The following is a 14273-nucleotide window of genomic DNA, read 5'->3' as shown; positions in this document are numbered from 1 at the left end:
ATCGGATTACATAGGAGATATACCTAAGTTACATTAAAAGATTATTATAAGATGTGACAATGAAAATTAGCATAATAAGTAATGTCACACAATAACGCGCCAAACATTGCACGTCAACTGTCACTACGGTCAGTGACTGCTGCGTTCAGAAATGGACGCAGTCGCCACAACTATATAACTATGTAACATATACCTAGTAGAAATCCCTGCCGAGATTGCGTCAGGGGTTTGGTGTAAGAGAAGTCGAAATGAAAGGTTAAGGTGATTTTTAAATAAATGAGCTCACAGAACCCGAAAAGACAAATACAAAAGATGTTAAAACTACAAAAAAAATATTCCGACGAATTGAGAACCTCCTCATTTTTTTGAAGTCGGTTAAAAATTACAGCTAAACTTAAAACTACGAACTAGAACATACAAAGACAGCCATTTCGTGTGCTAAAGGGGCTACTGCCTCGGCATGATAATAACTAATTGATTGATTAATGCAGCTAGATTTTAGGGCTAGTTAGGGTGCTAACGGGGCTCCCACATCACGCCTCCGCTGTTCGTCCTCTCTGCCAGGAGGCTATATCTTATGAACCGTTGTGTTGTGAAGTCCGTACAGGAGAGTCAGGAGACCTATCGCCAGCAGTGGACGTCTATCGGTGGATAGCAATGATGCAGTTCGCTCTCGTGTGGCCGTGGCGCACACCTCCAGCTGGCCAGCGGGGGGTAGATGTAGCCGCGCACCGACTCCACCGAGCAGTCGTCTGCAACACGCACACCTCCAGCTAAGCCGCCTTGACAGCTTCCATGGCGAAGGAGAACCACGTCCGCGGCGTCCACTCCCAGTAGCTGGCCAGCGGGTGGTAGATGTAGCCGCGCACCGACTCCACCGAGCAGTCGTCTGCAACACGCACACCTCCAGCTAAGCCGCCTTGACAGCTTCCATGGCGAAGGAGAACCACGTCCGCGGCGTCCACTCCCAGTAGCTGGCCAGCGGGTGGTAGATGTAGCCGCGCACCGACTCCACCGAGCAGTCGTCTGCAACACGCACACCTCCAGCTAAGCCGCCTTGACAGCTTCCATGGCGAAGGAGAACCACGTCCGCGGCGTCCACTCCCAGTAGCTGGCCAGCGGGTGGTAGATGTAGCCGCGCACCGACTCCACCGAGCAGTCGTCTGCAACACGCACACCTCCAGCTAAGCCGCCTTGACAGCTTCCATGGCGAAGGAGAACCACGTCCGCGGCGTCCACTCCCAGTAGCTGGCCAGCGGGTGGTAGATGTAGCCGCGCACCGACTCCACCGAGCAGTCGTCTGCAACACGCACACCTCCAGCTAAGCCGCCTTGACAGCTTCCATGGCGAAGGAGAACCACGTCCGCGGCGTCCACTCCCAGTAGCTGGCCAGCGGGTGGTAGATGTAGCCGCGCACCGACTCCACCGAGCAGTCGTCTGCAATAACCAAGAATCTTACATTATTTGCTTGGCACATCGATTTTAGGGATCGATGCGCATCTATCGCTAGGAAGCTGTAATTCGGCATGGGTATTACGCGGAGCGAGATTAAAATCTTGAAAAAGAAAGTTTCTCGTCTATGTCACGGTGCCGGGAGTTTTTTAAAATCTTTTATCATCAGGCTTTTACATTTGTCTAAAATAGTTCTGCATGTCAGAGCAAATGTAGTTTCCCTACCGTAAAAGAGATGTCGTTGATATAAGATTATCTCACGCTATTTTTATTAAATTGAGAATACTTATTAGCTAAATAATAGATGAAACAAAACTAGTGTTTTACGAGAAAATAAACGTGTGTGATTACGAGTCAATATTTCATTTAAACAACATTTATGTATGTCAGCGATATCAGCCTGGTGCCGCTTTGTTGGATAGCTCTTTCAGAAATATTGCGAGCGTGTGCGGTCAGCGGTGTGACATGAGACGCGAACTAAAGTACGTATACTTGTCATTGGCTGTCGCCTGTCATAGTCATTGGCTGTGCTCCAAACTTCCCATAGCTACACTACTCGCCATTGAGTAACAGTGTTACTCAACGGGAATAACTCGCACATCCCTAGTTCGCGTCATCAGCTTGCACCTTTAGCTTGTACGTCCTCGCTTCAACTACAGTATGTAAAAAGCTAAGCTATGCTATGAAAATCAAACGATCCTATTGGTGGGTTTGACAGTTGACATACGTCCGCGCTATAGCAACGTAGCACATCTCTGGTCCATGGGAGAGGAGTGTTGTTTCTACTACTCATTTCTCATATGAATTGAAGTGCGCTCGGTGTCAGGAACTTGTTGTAGTCGTGCGCGCTCTTGGGGAACTTCTTGGGGACATCCTCCAAGACGAAGATTTGATTTATTAATTCGTTTTATTTTTCTTTAGATTAATGCAAAGTACGCTAAAATAGCAAATATATTGAAGAAGTTCCTGCTGCTGATCTAATGGGTAATTATGACCGAAATATGTACGCCCTAAGTATTTTTAAACTAAGAAAAAATAAAGGGCGAAATACATCAAAATACTTTTCGGGTTTTTTTTATTAAGCACTTACTCATTTCTAGCATGAATTGAAGTTCGCTCGGCCTCAGGAACTTGTTGTAGTCGTGCGCACCCTTGGGGTACGCTTTGAGGATATTCTCGAAGAGAAAGACCATGTAGAACTGCGCCGCGCGCGTCCTGGTGGGCGTGGTGAAGATCAGCTTGCCGCCCGGGCGTGCGGCGCGCGCGCAGCTCTCCACGAACAGCTCCTTCTGCGCCACGTGCTCGAGCACCTCCGACACCACCACGGCGTCGTACTGCTCCGCGCACTTGCTGCTGTGCTCCTGAACAAATGTCCACCACCATCACCACCATCACCACGGTGAGCCGTAAATGTTAGTGGATGTCCACTTCCGTTTCTGACACGTACCGCTCCCGCCGGCTCCCACGTTTCCTGCCACGCAGGTGCCAGGTGCCAGGTGCCAGGTGCCAGGTGGGTATAATAACTTCGAGGCATCTTCTAGACAAGCGCACTCCGATCCAGACCTCATCATTGCTTTTTATTAAGCACTAGATGATGCCTGCGACTTCGTCCGCCTGGATTTAGGTTTTTGAAAATCCCGTGGGAACTATTTGATTTTCCGGGATAAAAAGTAGCCTATGTCCTTCCCCGGAATGCAAGCTATCTCAGTAACAAACGTCAAAATATGTGGAACGGATGGGCCGTGAAAGGCTAGCAGACAGACAGACACACTTTCGCAGTTATAATATTAAGTTTAGTATGGATGACGGTTGTCAAGCGCAAGCCGACGCAATAAAAAAATCATATAGTCATACCTCTATGGAAGTGTAAATGTAGGTTGGCAGGTTGTCGGCCAGGCGCCTGTTGGCGGCGCAGTGCTGCTGCGCCAGCTCCACCAGCTCTCTGCTGAGGTCGATTCCTGTCACCTCGGCCCCGTACTTCGCCAAGCCCTGAGAGCAGTGACAACCTTGCATACAGTTCGAAGCTAGGGTATATAGGCATTGCGTGATTAGGTAGGTTACCTATTTCGCGACTGTCATGACGAAAAAATTACGATTGAGCAATTTCAACTTAGTAAGCAGTGCTTTTATGCTTCTATGACCTGCACGCCACTGGCTGAGAAGGACTAAGGGGACTCACTTCAGTGCTTTCTTCATACAAACGTAGTCCGAGAGAAAATACAACAATATTCGATGCACAAAACTAAGAATCACATCGATTTATCTCGTCTTTATCTAGGTTCATTGATATATAAAACATTAAAAAAAATATTGATTTAAAAGTTACGAGCCTCAAAAGATTCCTATTTTAACACTAAATTTATGACAACTTTGGGCGTAAATAAATAAGATTAGGGATACAAAAATTCTAAAAAAAAATATCATTAGAAAACTAGTATATTTATTCATTAGTTGAAATAACTTTATTTTACAAACATAAATTCAGTAGTTTTTTCTCAAAAATACTTTTCCTAAACCCTTTTCGCGCGCTTGATTTCGGTGAAAATCATCGTGCCTCTCACCTTTCTCATACAATGTCAAGTGAAAAGCAAACATATTACCCACGTGCGCTGCCAATTTCTATTGCCCTTCATTCTATTATTATAATTGTAGACAGTAGAGTGTAGTCATAGCGTAGTGGTTGAGGCGGCAGGCTTCGTTCGGAAGATCCGGGGTTCCATCCCGCGCATATCTACAACTAACTTTTCGGAGTTAGGTACCTAATATGCGTTTTTAGCATTTAAATATCACTTGCTTTAACCTGCGTGGTAGACTATGGCAAATCCTTGTCATTCTTCTTGTTGACGCTGACGATGAATCTGCAATGTATTGCACCTGCGGAACTATGTCACTCACCTCGGAGAGCACCCCCCCTCCACAGCCGGCATCCAGAATCTTCATCCCTTTCAAGCAGGTGGAAAACTTCTCCCCGGGAGCGACCTCCACCAGCCGGTCCCGGATGTACGGCAGCCTGTGACGTCACTCACCTCGGAGAGCACCCCCCCTCCACAGCCGGCATCCAGAATCTTCATCCCTTTCAAGCAGGTGGAAAACTTCTCCCCGGGAGCGACCTCCACCAGCCGGTCCCGGATGTACGGCAGCCTGTGACGTCACTCACCTCGGAGAGCACCCCCCCTCCACAGCCGGCATCCAGAATCTTCATCCCTTTCAAGCAGGTGGAAAACTTCTCCCCGGGAGCGACCTCCACCAGCCGGTCCCGGATGTACGGCAGCCTGTGACGTCACTCACCTCGGAGAGCACCCCCCCTCCACAGCCGGCATCCAGAATCTTCATCCCTTTCAAGCAGGTGGAAAACTTCTCCCCGGGAGCGACCTCCACCAGCCGGTCCCGGATGTACGGCAGTCTGTGACGTCACTCACCTCGGAGAGCACCCCCCCTCCACAGCCGGCATCCAGAATCTTCATCCCTTTCAAGCAGGTGGAAAACTTCTCCCCGGGAGCGACCTCCACCAGCCGGTCCCGGATGTACGGCAGTCTGTGACGTCACTCACCTCGGAGAGCACCCCCCCTCCACAGCCGGCATCCAGAATCTTCATCCCTTTCAAGCAGGTGGAAAACTTCTCCCCGGGAGCGACCTCCACCAGCCGGTCCCGGATGTACGGCAGCCTGTGACGTCACTCACCTCGGAGAGCACCCCCCCTCCACAGCCGGCATCCAGAATCTTCATCCCTTTCAAGCAGGTGGAAAACTTCTCCCCGGGAGCGACCTCCACCAGCCGGTCCCGGATGTACGGCAGCCTGTGACGTCACTCACCTCGGAGAGCACCCCCCCTCCACAGCCGGCATCCAGAATCTTCATCCCTTTCAAGCAGGTGGAAAACTTCTCCCCGGGAGCGACCTCCACCAGCCGGTCCCGGATGTACGGCAGCCTGTGACGTCACTCACCTCGGAGAGCACCCCCCCTCCACAGCCGGCATCCAGAATCTTCATCCCTTTCAAGCAGGTGGAAAACTTCTCCCCGGGAGCGACCTCCACCAGCCGGTCCCGGATGTACGGCAGCCTGTGACGTCACTCACCTCGGAGAGCACCCCCCCTCCACAGCCGGCATCCAGAATCTTCATCCCTTTCAAGCAGGTGGAAAACTTCTCCCCGGGAGCGACCTCCACCAGCCGGTCCCGGATGTACGGCAGTCTGTGACGTCACTCACCTCGGAGAGCACCCCCCCTCCACAGCCGGCATCCAGAATCTTCATCCCTTTCAAGCAGGTGGAAAACTTCTCCCCGGGAGCGACCTCCACCAGCCGGCCCCGGATGTACGGCAGCCTGTGACGTCACTCACCTCGGAGAGCACCCCCCCTCCACAGCCGGCATCCAGAATCTTCATCCCTTTCAAGCAGGTGGAAAACTTCTCCCCGGGAGCGACCTCCACCAGCCGGTCCCGGATGTACGGCAGCCTGTGACGTCACTCACCTCGGAGAGCACCCCCCCTCCACAGCCGGCATCCAGAATCTTCATCCCTTTCAAGCAGGTGGAAAACTTCTCCCCGGGAGCGACCTCCACCAGCCGGTCCCGGATGTACGGCAGCCTGTGACGTCACTCACCTCGGAGAGCACCCCCCCCTCCACAGCCGGCATCCAGAATCTTCATCCCTTTCAAGCAGGTGGAAAACTTCTCCCCGGGAGCGACCTCCACCAGCCGGTCCCGGATGTACGGCAGTCTGTGACGTCACTCACCTCGGAGAGCACCCCCCCTCCACAGCCGGCATCCAGAATCTTCATCCCTTTCAAGCAGGTGGAAAACTTCTCCCCGGGAGCGACCTCCACCAGCCGGTCCCGGATGTACGGCAGTCTGTGACGTCACTCACCTCGGAGAGCACCCCCCCTCCACAGCCGGCATCCAGAATCTTCATCCCTTTCAAGCAGGTGGAAAACTTCTCCCCGGGAGCGACCTCCACCAGCCGGTCCCGGATGTACGGCAGCCTGTGACGTCACTCACCTCGGAGAGCACCCCCCCTCCACAGCCGGCATCCAGAATCTTCATCCCTTTCAAGCAGGTGGAAAACTTCTCCCCGGGAGCGACCTCCACCAGCCGGTCCCGGATGTACGGCAGCCTGTGACGTCACTCACCTCGGAGAGCACCCCCCCTCCACAGCCGGCATCCAGAATCTTCATCCCTTTCAAGCAGGTGGAAAACTTCTCCCCGGGAGCGACCTCCACCAGCCGGTCCCGGATGTACGGCAGCCTGTGACGTCACTCACCTCGGAGAGCACCCCCCCCCCACAGCCGGCATCCAGAATCTTCATCCCTTTCAAGCAGGTGGAAAACTTCTCCCCGGGAGCGACCTCCACCAGCCGGTCCCGGATGTACGGCAGTCTGTGACGTCACTCACCACGGAGAGCACCCCCCCTCCACAGCCGGCATCCAGAATCTTCATCCCTTTCAAGCAGGTGGAAAACTTCTCCCCGGGAGCGACCTCCACCAGCCGGTCCCGGATGTACGGCAGCCTGTGACGTCACTCACCTCGGAGAGCACCCCCCCTCCACAGCCGGCATCCAGAATCTTCATCCCTTTCAAGCAGGTGGAAAACTTCTCCCCGGGAGCGACCTCCACCAGCCGGTCCCGGATGTACGGCAGTCTGTGACGTCACTCACCTCGGAGAGCACCCCCCCTCCACAGCCGGCATCCAGAATCTTCATCCCTTTCAAGCAGGTGGAAAACTTCTCCCCGGGAGCGACCTCCACCAGCCGGTCCCGGATGTACGGCAGCCTGTGACGTCACTCACCTCGGAGAGCACCCCCCCTCCACAGCCGGCATCCAGAATCTTCATCCCTTTCAAGCAGGTGGAAAACTTCTCCCCGGGAGCGACCTCCACCAGCCGGTCCCGGATGTACGGCAGCCTGTGACGTCACTCACCTCGGAGAGCACCCCCCCTCCACAGCCGGCATCCAGAATCTTCATCCCTTTCAAGCAGGTGGAAAACTTCTCCCCGGGAGCGACCTCCACCAGCCGGTCCCGGATGTACGGCAGTCTGTGACGTCACTCACCTCGGAGAGCACCCCCCCTCCACAGCCGGCATCCAGAATCTTCATCCCTTTCAAGCAGGTGGAAAACTTCTCCCCGGGAGCGACCTCCACCAGCCGGTCCCGGATGTACGGCAGCCTGTGACGTCACTCACCTCGGAGAGCACCCCCCCTCCACAGCCGGCATCCAGAATCTTCATCCCTTTCAAGCAGGTGGAAAACTTCTCCCCGGGAGCGACCTCCACCAGCCGGTCCCGGATGTACGGCAGCCTGTGACGTCACTCACCTCGGAGAGCACCCCCCCTCCACAGCCGGCATCCAGAATCTTCATCCCTTTCAAGCAGGTGGAAAACTTCTCCCCGGGAGCGACCTCCACCAGCCGGTCCCGGATGTACGGCAGCCTGTGACGTCACTCACCTCGGAGAGCACCCCCCCTCCACAGCCGGCATCCAGAATCTTCATCCCTTTCAAGCAGGTGGAAAACTTCTCCCCGGGAGCGACCTCCACCAGCCGGTCCCGGATGTACGGCAGCCTGTGACGTCACTCACCTCGGAGAGCACCCCCCCTCCACAGCCGGCATCCAGAATCTTCATCCCTTTCAAGCAGGTGGAAAACTTCTCCCCGGGAGCGACCTCCACCAGCCGGCCCCGGATGTACGGCAGTCTGTGACGTCACTCACCTCGGAGAGCACCCCCCCTCCACAGCCGGCATCCAGAATCTTCATCCCTTTCAAGCAGGTGGAAAACTTCTCCCCGGGAGCGACCTCCACCAGCCGGTCCCGGATGTACGGCAGCCTGTGACGTCACTCACCTCGGAGAGCACCCCCCCTCCACAGCCGGCATCCAGAATCTTCATCCCTTTCAAGCAGGTGGAAAACTTCTCCCCGGGAGCGACCTCCACCAGCCGGTCCCGGATGTACGGCAGCCTGTGACGTCACTCACCTCGGAGAGCACCCCCCCTCCACAGCCGGCATCCAGAATCTTCATCCCTTTCAAGCAGGTGGAAAACTTCTCCCCGGGAGCGACCTCCACCAGCCGGTCCCGGATGTACGGCAGTCTGTGACGTCACTCACCTCGGAGAGCACCCCCCCTCCACAGCCGGCATCCAGAATCTTCATCCCTTTCAAGCAGGTGGAAAACTTCTCCCCGGGAGCGACCTCCACCAGCCGGTCCCGGATGTACGGCAGCCTGTGACGTCACTCACCTCGGAGAGCACCCCCCCTCCACAGCCGGCATCCAGAATCTTCATCCCTTTCAAGCAGGTGGAAAACTTCTCCCCGGGAGCGACCTCCACCAGCCGGTCCCGGATGTACGGCAGTCTGTGACGTCACTCACCTCGGAGAGCACCCCCCCTCCACAGCCGGCATCCAGAATCTTCATCCCTTTCAAGCAGGTGGAAAACTTCTCCCCGGGAGCGACCTCCACCAGCCGGTCCCGGATGTACGGCAGCCTGTGACGTCACTCACCTCGGAGAGCACCCCCCCTCCACAGCCGGCATCCAGAATCTTCATCCCTTTCAAGCAGGTGGAAAACTTCTCCCCGGGAGCGACCTCCACCAGCCGGTCCCGGATGTACGGCAGCCTGTGACGTCACTCACCTCGGAGAGCACCCCCCCTCCACAGCCGGCATCCAGAATCTTCATCCCTTTCAAGCAGGTGGAAAACTTCTCCCCGGGAGCGACCTCCACCAGCCGGTCCCGGATGTACGGCAGCCTGTGACGTCACTCACCTCGGAGAGCACCCCCCCTCCACAGCCGGCATCCAGAATCTTCATCCCTTTCAAGCAGGTGGAAAACTTCTCCCCGGGAGCGACCTCCACCAGCCGGTCCCGGATGTACGGCAGCCTGTGACGTCACTCACCTCGGAGAGCACCCCCCCTCCACAGCCGGCATCCAGAATCTTCATCCCTTTCAAGCAGGTGGAAAACTTCTCCCCGGGAGCGACCTCCACCAGCCGGTCCCGGATGTACGGCAGTCTGTGACGTCACTCACCTCGGAGAGCACCCCCCCTCCACAGCCGGCATCCAGAATCTTCATCCCTTTCAAGCAGGTGGAAAACTTCTCCCCGGGAGCGACCTCCACCAGCCGGTCCCGGATGTACGGCAGCCTGTGACGTCACTCACCTCGGAGAGCACCCCCCCTCCACAGCCGGCATCCAGAATCTTCATCCCTTTCAAGCAGGTGGAAAACTTCTCCCCGGGAGCGACCTCCACCAGCCGGTCCCGGATGTACGGCAGCCTGTGACGTCACTCACCTCGGAGAGCACCCCCCCTCCACAGCCGGCATCCAGAATCTTCATCCCTTTCAAGCAGGTGGAAAACTTCTCCCCGGGAGCGACCTCCACCAGCCGGTCCCGGATGTACGGCAGCCTGTGACGTCACTCACCTCGGAGAGCACCCCCCCTCCACAGCCGGCATCCAGAATCTTCATCCCTTTCAAGCAGGTGGAAAACTTCTCCCCGGGAGCGACCTCCACCAGCCGGTCCCGGATGTACGGCAGCCTGTGACGTCACTCACCTCGGAGAGCACCCCCCCTCCACAGCCGGCATCCAGAATCTTCATCCCTTTCAAGCAGGTGGAAAACTTCTCCCCGGGAGCGACCTCCACCAGCCGGTCCCGGATGTACGGCAGCCTGTGACGTCACTCACCTCGGAGAGCACCCCCCCTCCACAGCCGGCATCCAGAATCTTCATCCCTTTCAAGCAGGTGGAAAACTTCTCCCCGGGAGCGACCTCCACCAGCCGGTCCCGGATGTACGGCAGTCTGTGACGTCACTCACCTCGGAGAGCACCCCCCCTCCACAGCCGGCATCCAGAATCTTCATCCCTTTCAAGCAGGTGGAAAACTTCTCCCCGGGAGCGACCTCCACCAGCCGGTCCCGGATGTACGGCAGCCTGTGACGTCACTCACCTCGGAGAGCACCCCCCCTCCACAGCCGGCATCCAGAATCTTCATCCCTTTCAAGCAGGTGGAAAACTTCTCCCCGGGAGCGACCTCCACCAGCCGGTCCCGGATGTACGGCAGTCTGTGACGTCACTCACCTCGGAGAGCACCCCCCCTCCACAGCCGGCATCCAGAATCTTCATCCCTTTCAAGCAGGTGGAAAACTTCTCCCCGGGAGCGACCTCCACCAGCCGGTCCCGGATGTACGGCAGCCTGTGACGTCACTCACCTCGGAGAGCACCCCCCCTCCACAGCCGGCATCCAGAATCTTCATCCCTTTCAAGCAGGTGGAAAACTTCTCCCCGGGAGCGACCTCCACCAGCCGGTCCCGGATGTACGGCAGCCTGTGACGTCACTCACCTCGGAGAGCACCCCCCTCCACAGCCGGCATCCAGAATCTTCATCCCTTTCAAGCAGGTGGAAAACTTCTCCCCGGGAGCGACCTCCACCAGCCGGTCCCGGATGTACGGCAGCCTGTGACGTCACTCACCTCGGAGAGCACCCCCCCTCCACAGCCGGCATCCAGAATCTTCATCCCTTTCAAGCAGGTGGAAAACTTCTCCCCGGGAGCGACCTCCACCAGCCGGTCCCGGATGTACGGCAGCCTGTGACGTCACTCACCTCGGAGAGCACCCCCCCTCCACAGCCGGCATCCAGAATCTTCATCCCTTTCAAGCAGGTGGAAAACTTCTCCCCGGGAGCGACCTCCACCAGCCGGTCCCGGATGTACGGCAGTCTGTGACGTCACTCACCTCGGAGAGCACCCCCCCTCCACAGCCGGCATCCAGAATCTTCATCCCTTTCAAGCAGGTGGAAAACTTCTCCCCGGGAGCGACCTCCACCAGCCGGTCCCGGATGTACGGCAGTCTGTGACGACACAAAACGATGAACAGTGGAGGAAGTAATTAATAATGTCAAGTTAGCTGACAATAGCTTCGCTTTGGGGGGTAAAAACCGGTCAAATGCGAGTCGGACCCGCACACGAAGGGTTCTGTAGTTTAATTTTTAGTAGATATTTGATTTTTTGTTATTATAGCGGTGATAGAAATACGCTCTGCAAAATTCAACTCTCTACCTACGGTTCACGAGACAGCTCGCTGACAGACACACAGACACACGGACGGATGGCGGAGACTTAGTAATAGGGTCCCAATGGCACCCTTCGGGTTCAGAATTCTGCAAACCCTTTCTTACTTCGTGGGTTTCTGCTATTAGAGAAAATCGACATGCAAAAGCTTAAACTAGGTAAGTGGCGCGGTGCGGCGCGGTGCGGCGCGGTGCGGCGCGGTGCGGCGAGGTGCGGCGCGGTGCGGCGCGGTGCGGCGAAGTGCGGCGCGGTGCGGCGAGGTGCGGCGGTCGGAGTCGTAACACCAATACCAGCTACATGTAATATAGTTGCTCCTTCACAGTCTCACAGATCACTTCGTACACTCTATATACTCATATTCTCATAGAGCAACCTCCCCGGAGCGCCTCGGGTAATCTCAGAGACTATTAGTGCTAGAAATCTGTAATTTGCCGTGGGTATAAATATTAATCACACCGACAAAGTGGTAAAATGAAATTTTGATAAAAATTTGTGAAAAACTAGCAGACAGGTTGTCAGACAGACACACTTTTGCATAGTTAGTGTGGGACGCCCTAGCGCCCTAGCGCCCTAGCGCCCTGCAGCACGATGGACCGACGATAATGTAATGAGGGAGCTGAGGGCTGAGGCTGCAGGTTACCGAACATAGTTCCACTGGTGAAGCGGCTTCCACGTCCCTTCGGGGTCCCAGAACGATTTCAGTATTTTAGTGTTGGCTTGGAACAGATCCTTCTCGTCCACTGTGCAGTGCGCCGCCCTCGAGGCGTTCACGGAGACCTTGTGTGTACGCGGGCCGGCCGTAGGGCTCCGAGCGCTGCAAAGTGAACACAGGAAAACATAGCACCTACTAAGTAGGTACCCACTTACTAAATTAAATAATTAACCATGTATTAACAAAAGTTCAATGAATGCAAGCGCTTCTACTTACCGGAACCGCAGAGACAGCAACGCGTTACCGTGACGAGACTCGCTGAACAGTTTAGCTGACATCTCTATCATCTGAGGACAGCTGAAACCGGGAAAGTCGAACTTTCTGTTTAGTTGCAGGAGAAACAAACTATTTTTCTAAAAAAAACATTACACATCACATTAAGTATAATGTTCTAAAGGTGTATGAAGTCTGCCAATCTGCATTTGCTGGCAGCATGCTACACTATGGCCACACCATTCTCATTCTGAGAGGAGAGCCGGAAGTGAGCTAGCGATGGGCTGATCGTGACGATGTAGCAGTGGAGGCTACGGCCGCGGCTAGTTACCACCCTACCGGCAAAGCCGTGCCGCCAAGCGATTTAGGGTTCCGGAACCATGCCGTGTAGAAACCAAAAGGGGCATGAGTTTGATAGAACTGCGATTTCCCTTCCAACATGGAAGGGAAATCGCAGCCCGCTCCCATCTTAGACTGCATCATCACTTACCACCAGGTGAGATTGCGGTCAAGGGCTAACTTGTATCTGAATAAAATAAAATAAATTGAACTAGGTTACCTTGACTGCGGCTGAATCATATTAATGGCTTTAAACAGAACTTAGGTACCTAACTACTTACTTAGTTTAAAAGGTCTCACTGACCTCTCTCAACATACAATATATTATTATATTTATCTACTAATACAGAGTGTATTAGAAGATATTATATAGTTGCCCTGTGGGTCTGTGCTCGTCGACTGGCAGGCACGGGGCACCGATGCACTTTTTATTTCAGAACCTTTTCATATTTTATGCACTTATCAAAATAAAAAAGACCGATTAAAAATACAAAAACTTCTTACCTGGATATATTATTATGAGTACCTAGATATTTAACAATAATTTAAGAAGTACTTATATTTATTTAAAAATTGTATGAAATTCAAACGAGCCCTTCTACAATGGAGCGTAGCTACTTAGTTAATAAGTAAATGAAGCGCTAACAACCTCTTTACCTATAAGTCGATACTTATACCCAGCTGCGTCCAACGTGTTGGACGCTCGGACGTTCGGACGTTCGGGCGTGTGTACTCTGTACCTATTATTCGGACATTCTATTCATTTCCCGGAAAAACGAAAACTTTTAGCCTCCTCCTGGGCTGGGCTGGGCTGGGCTGGGCTGGGCTGGCTACGGCCATGCTTGTCTCTATTATTCTACCGTTTGTATATTTTTATAAAGATTAACTTAAATTAGTTACCTACTTATTTCATTTATTTGTCACAAAAAAATTAAAACGATGCCGGTTTATTTCATACAACTAGGTACGGTACATATGACTTCATACAACTAGGTACGGTACATATTACTTCATACAACTAGGTACGGTACATATTACTTCATACAACTAGGTACGGTACATATGACTTCATACAACTAGGTACGGTACATATCACTTCATACAACTAGGTACGGTACATATTACTTCATACAACTAGGTACGGTACATATTACTTCATACAACTAGGTACGGTACATATGACTTCATACAACTAGGTACGGTACATATCACTTCATACAACTAGGTACGGTACATATTACTTCATACAACTAGGTACGGTACATATGACTTCATACAACTAGGTACGGTACATATGACTTCATACAACTAGGTACGGTACATATGACTTCATACAACTAGGTACGGTACATATTACTTCATACAACTAGGTACGGTACATATTACTTCATACAACTAGGTACGGTACATATTACTTAGTCGCCCGTTTCAATATTTAGTCGTCGACAAAATAATAATTTTCCTATCGATAATTATTAGGTATAATTTCATTTGACATTTTTAAATTTTTTTTAA

The 14273-nt window shown here is 53.5% G+C and overlaps 1 protein-coding gene across 1 annotated transcript; it reads right to left on the bottom strand.

The window, feature by feature from the left end:
• Window positions 1–5: 5 nt before the first annotated feature.
• LOC138402674 (ubiquinone biosynthesis O-methyltransferase-like) lies at window positions 6–12887 on the bottom strand. Its single transcript, XM_069500248.1, has 7 exons — window positions 12759–12887; window positions 12423–12559; window positions 12135–12365; window positions 11160–11274; window positions 3307–3441; window positions 2543–2813; window positions 6–1437 (listed from the first exon to the last, which is right to left on the bottom strand). Exons 1-7 carry the CDS (start codon window positions 12885–12887, stop codon window positions 1322–1324), a joined length of 1134 nt encoding a protein of 377 aa, XP_069356349.1. The 3' UTR covers window positions 6–1321.
• Between the last annotated feature and the right edge of the window lie 1386 nt (window positions 12888–14273).

The sequence above is a fragment of the Maniola hyperantus genome, chromosome 8, assembly GCF_902806685.2.
Source record: "Maniola hyperantus chromosome 8, iAphHyp1.2, whole genome shotgun sequence".
NCBI classification, from domain to species: domain Eukaryota; kingdom Metazoa; phylum Arthropoda; class Insecta; order Lepidoptera; family Nymphalidae; genus Maniola; species Maniola hyperantus.
Note: the sequence above shows the minus strand (reverse complement) of the source record. Positions and strands in the feature narration are given on the sequence as shown.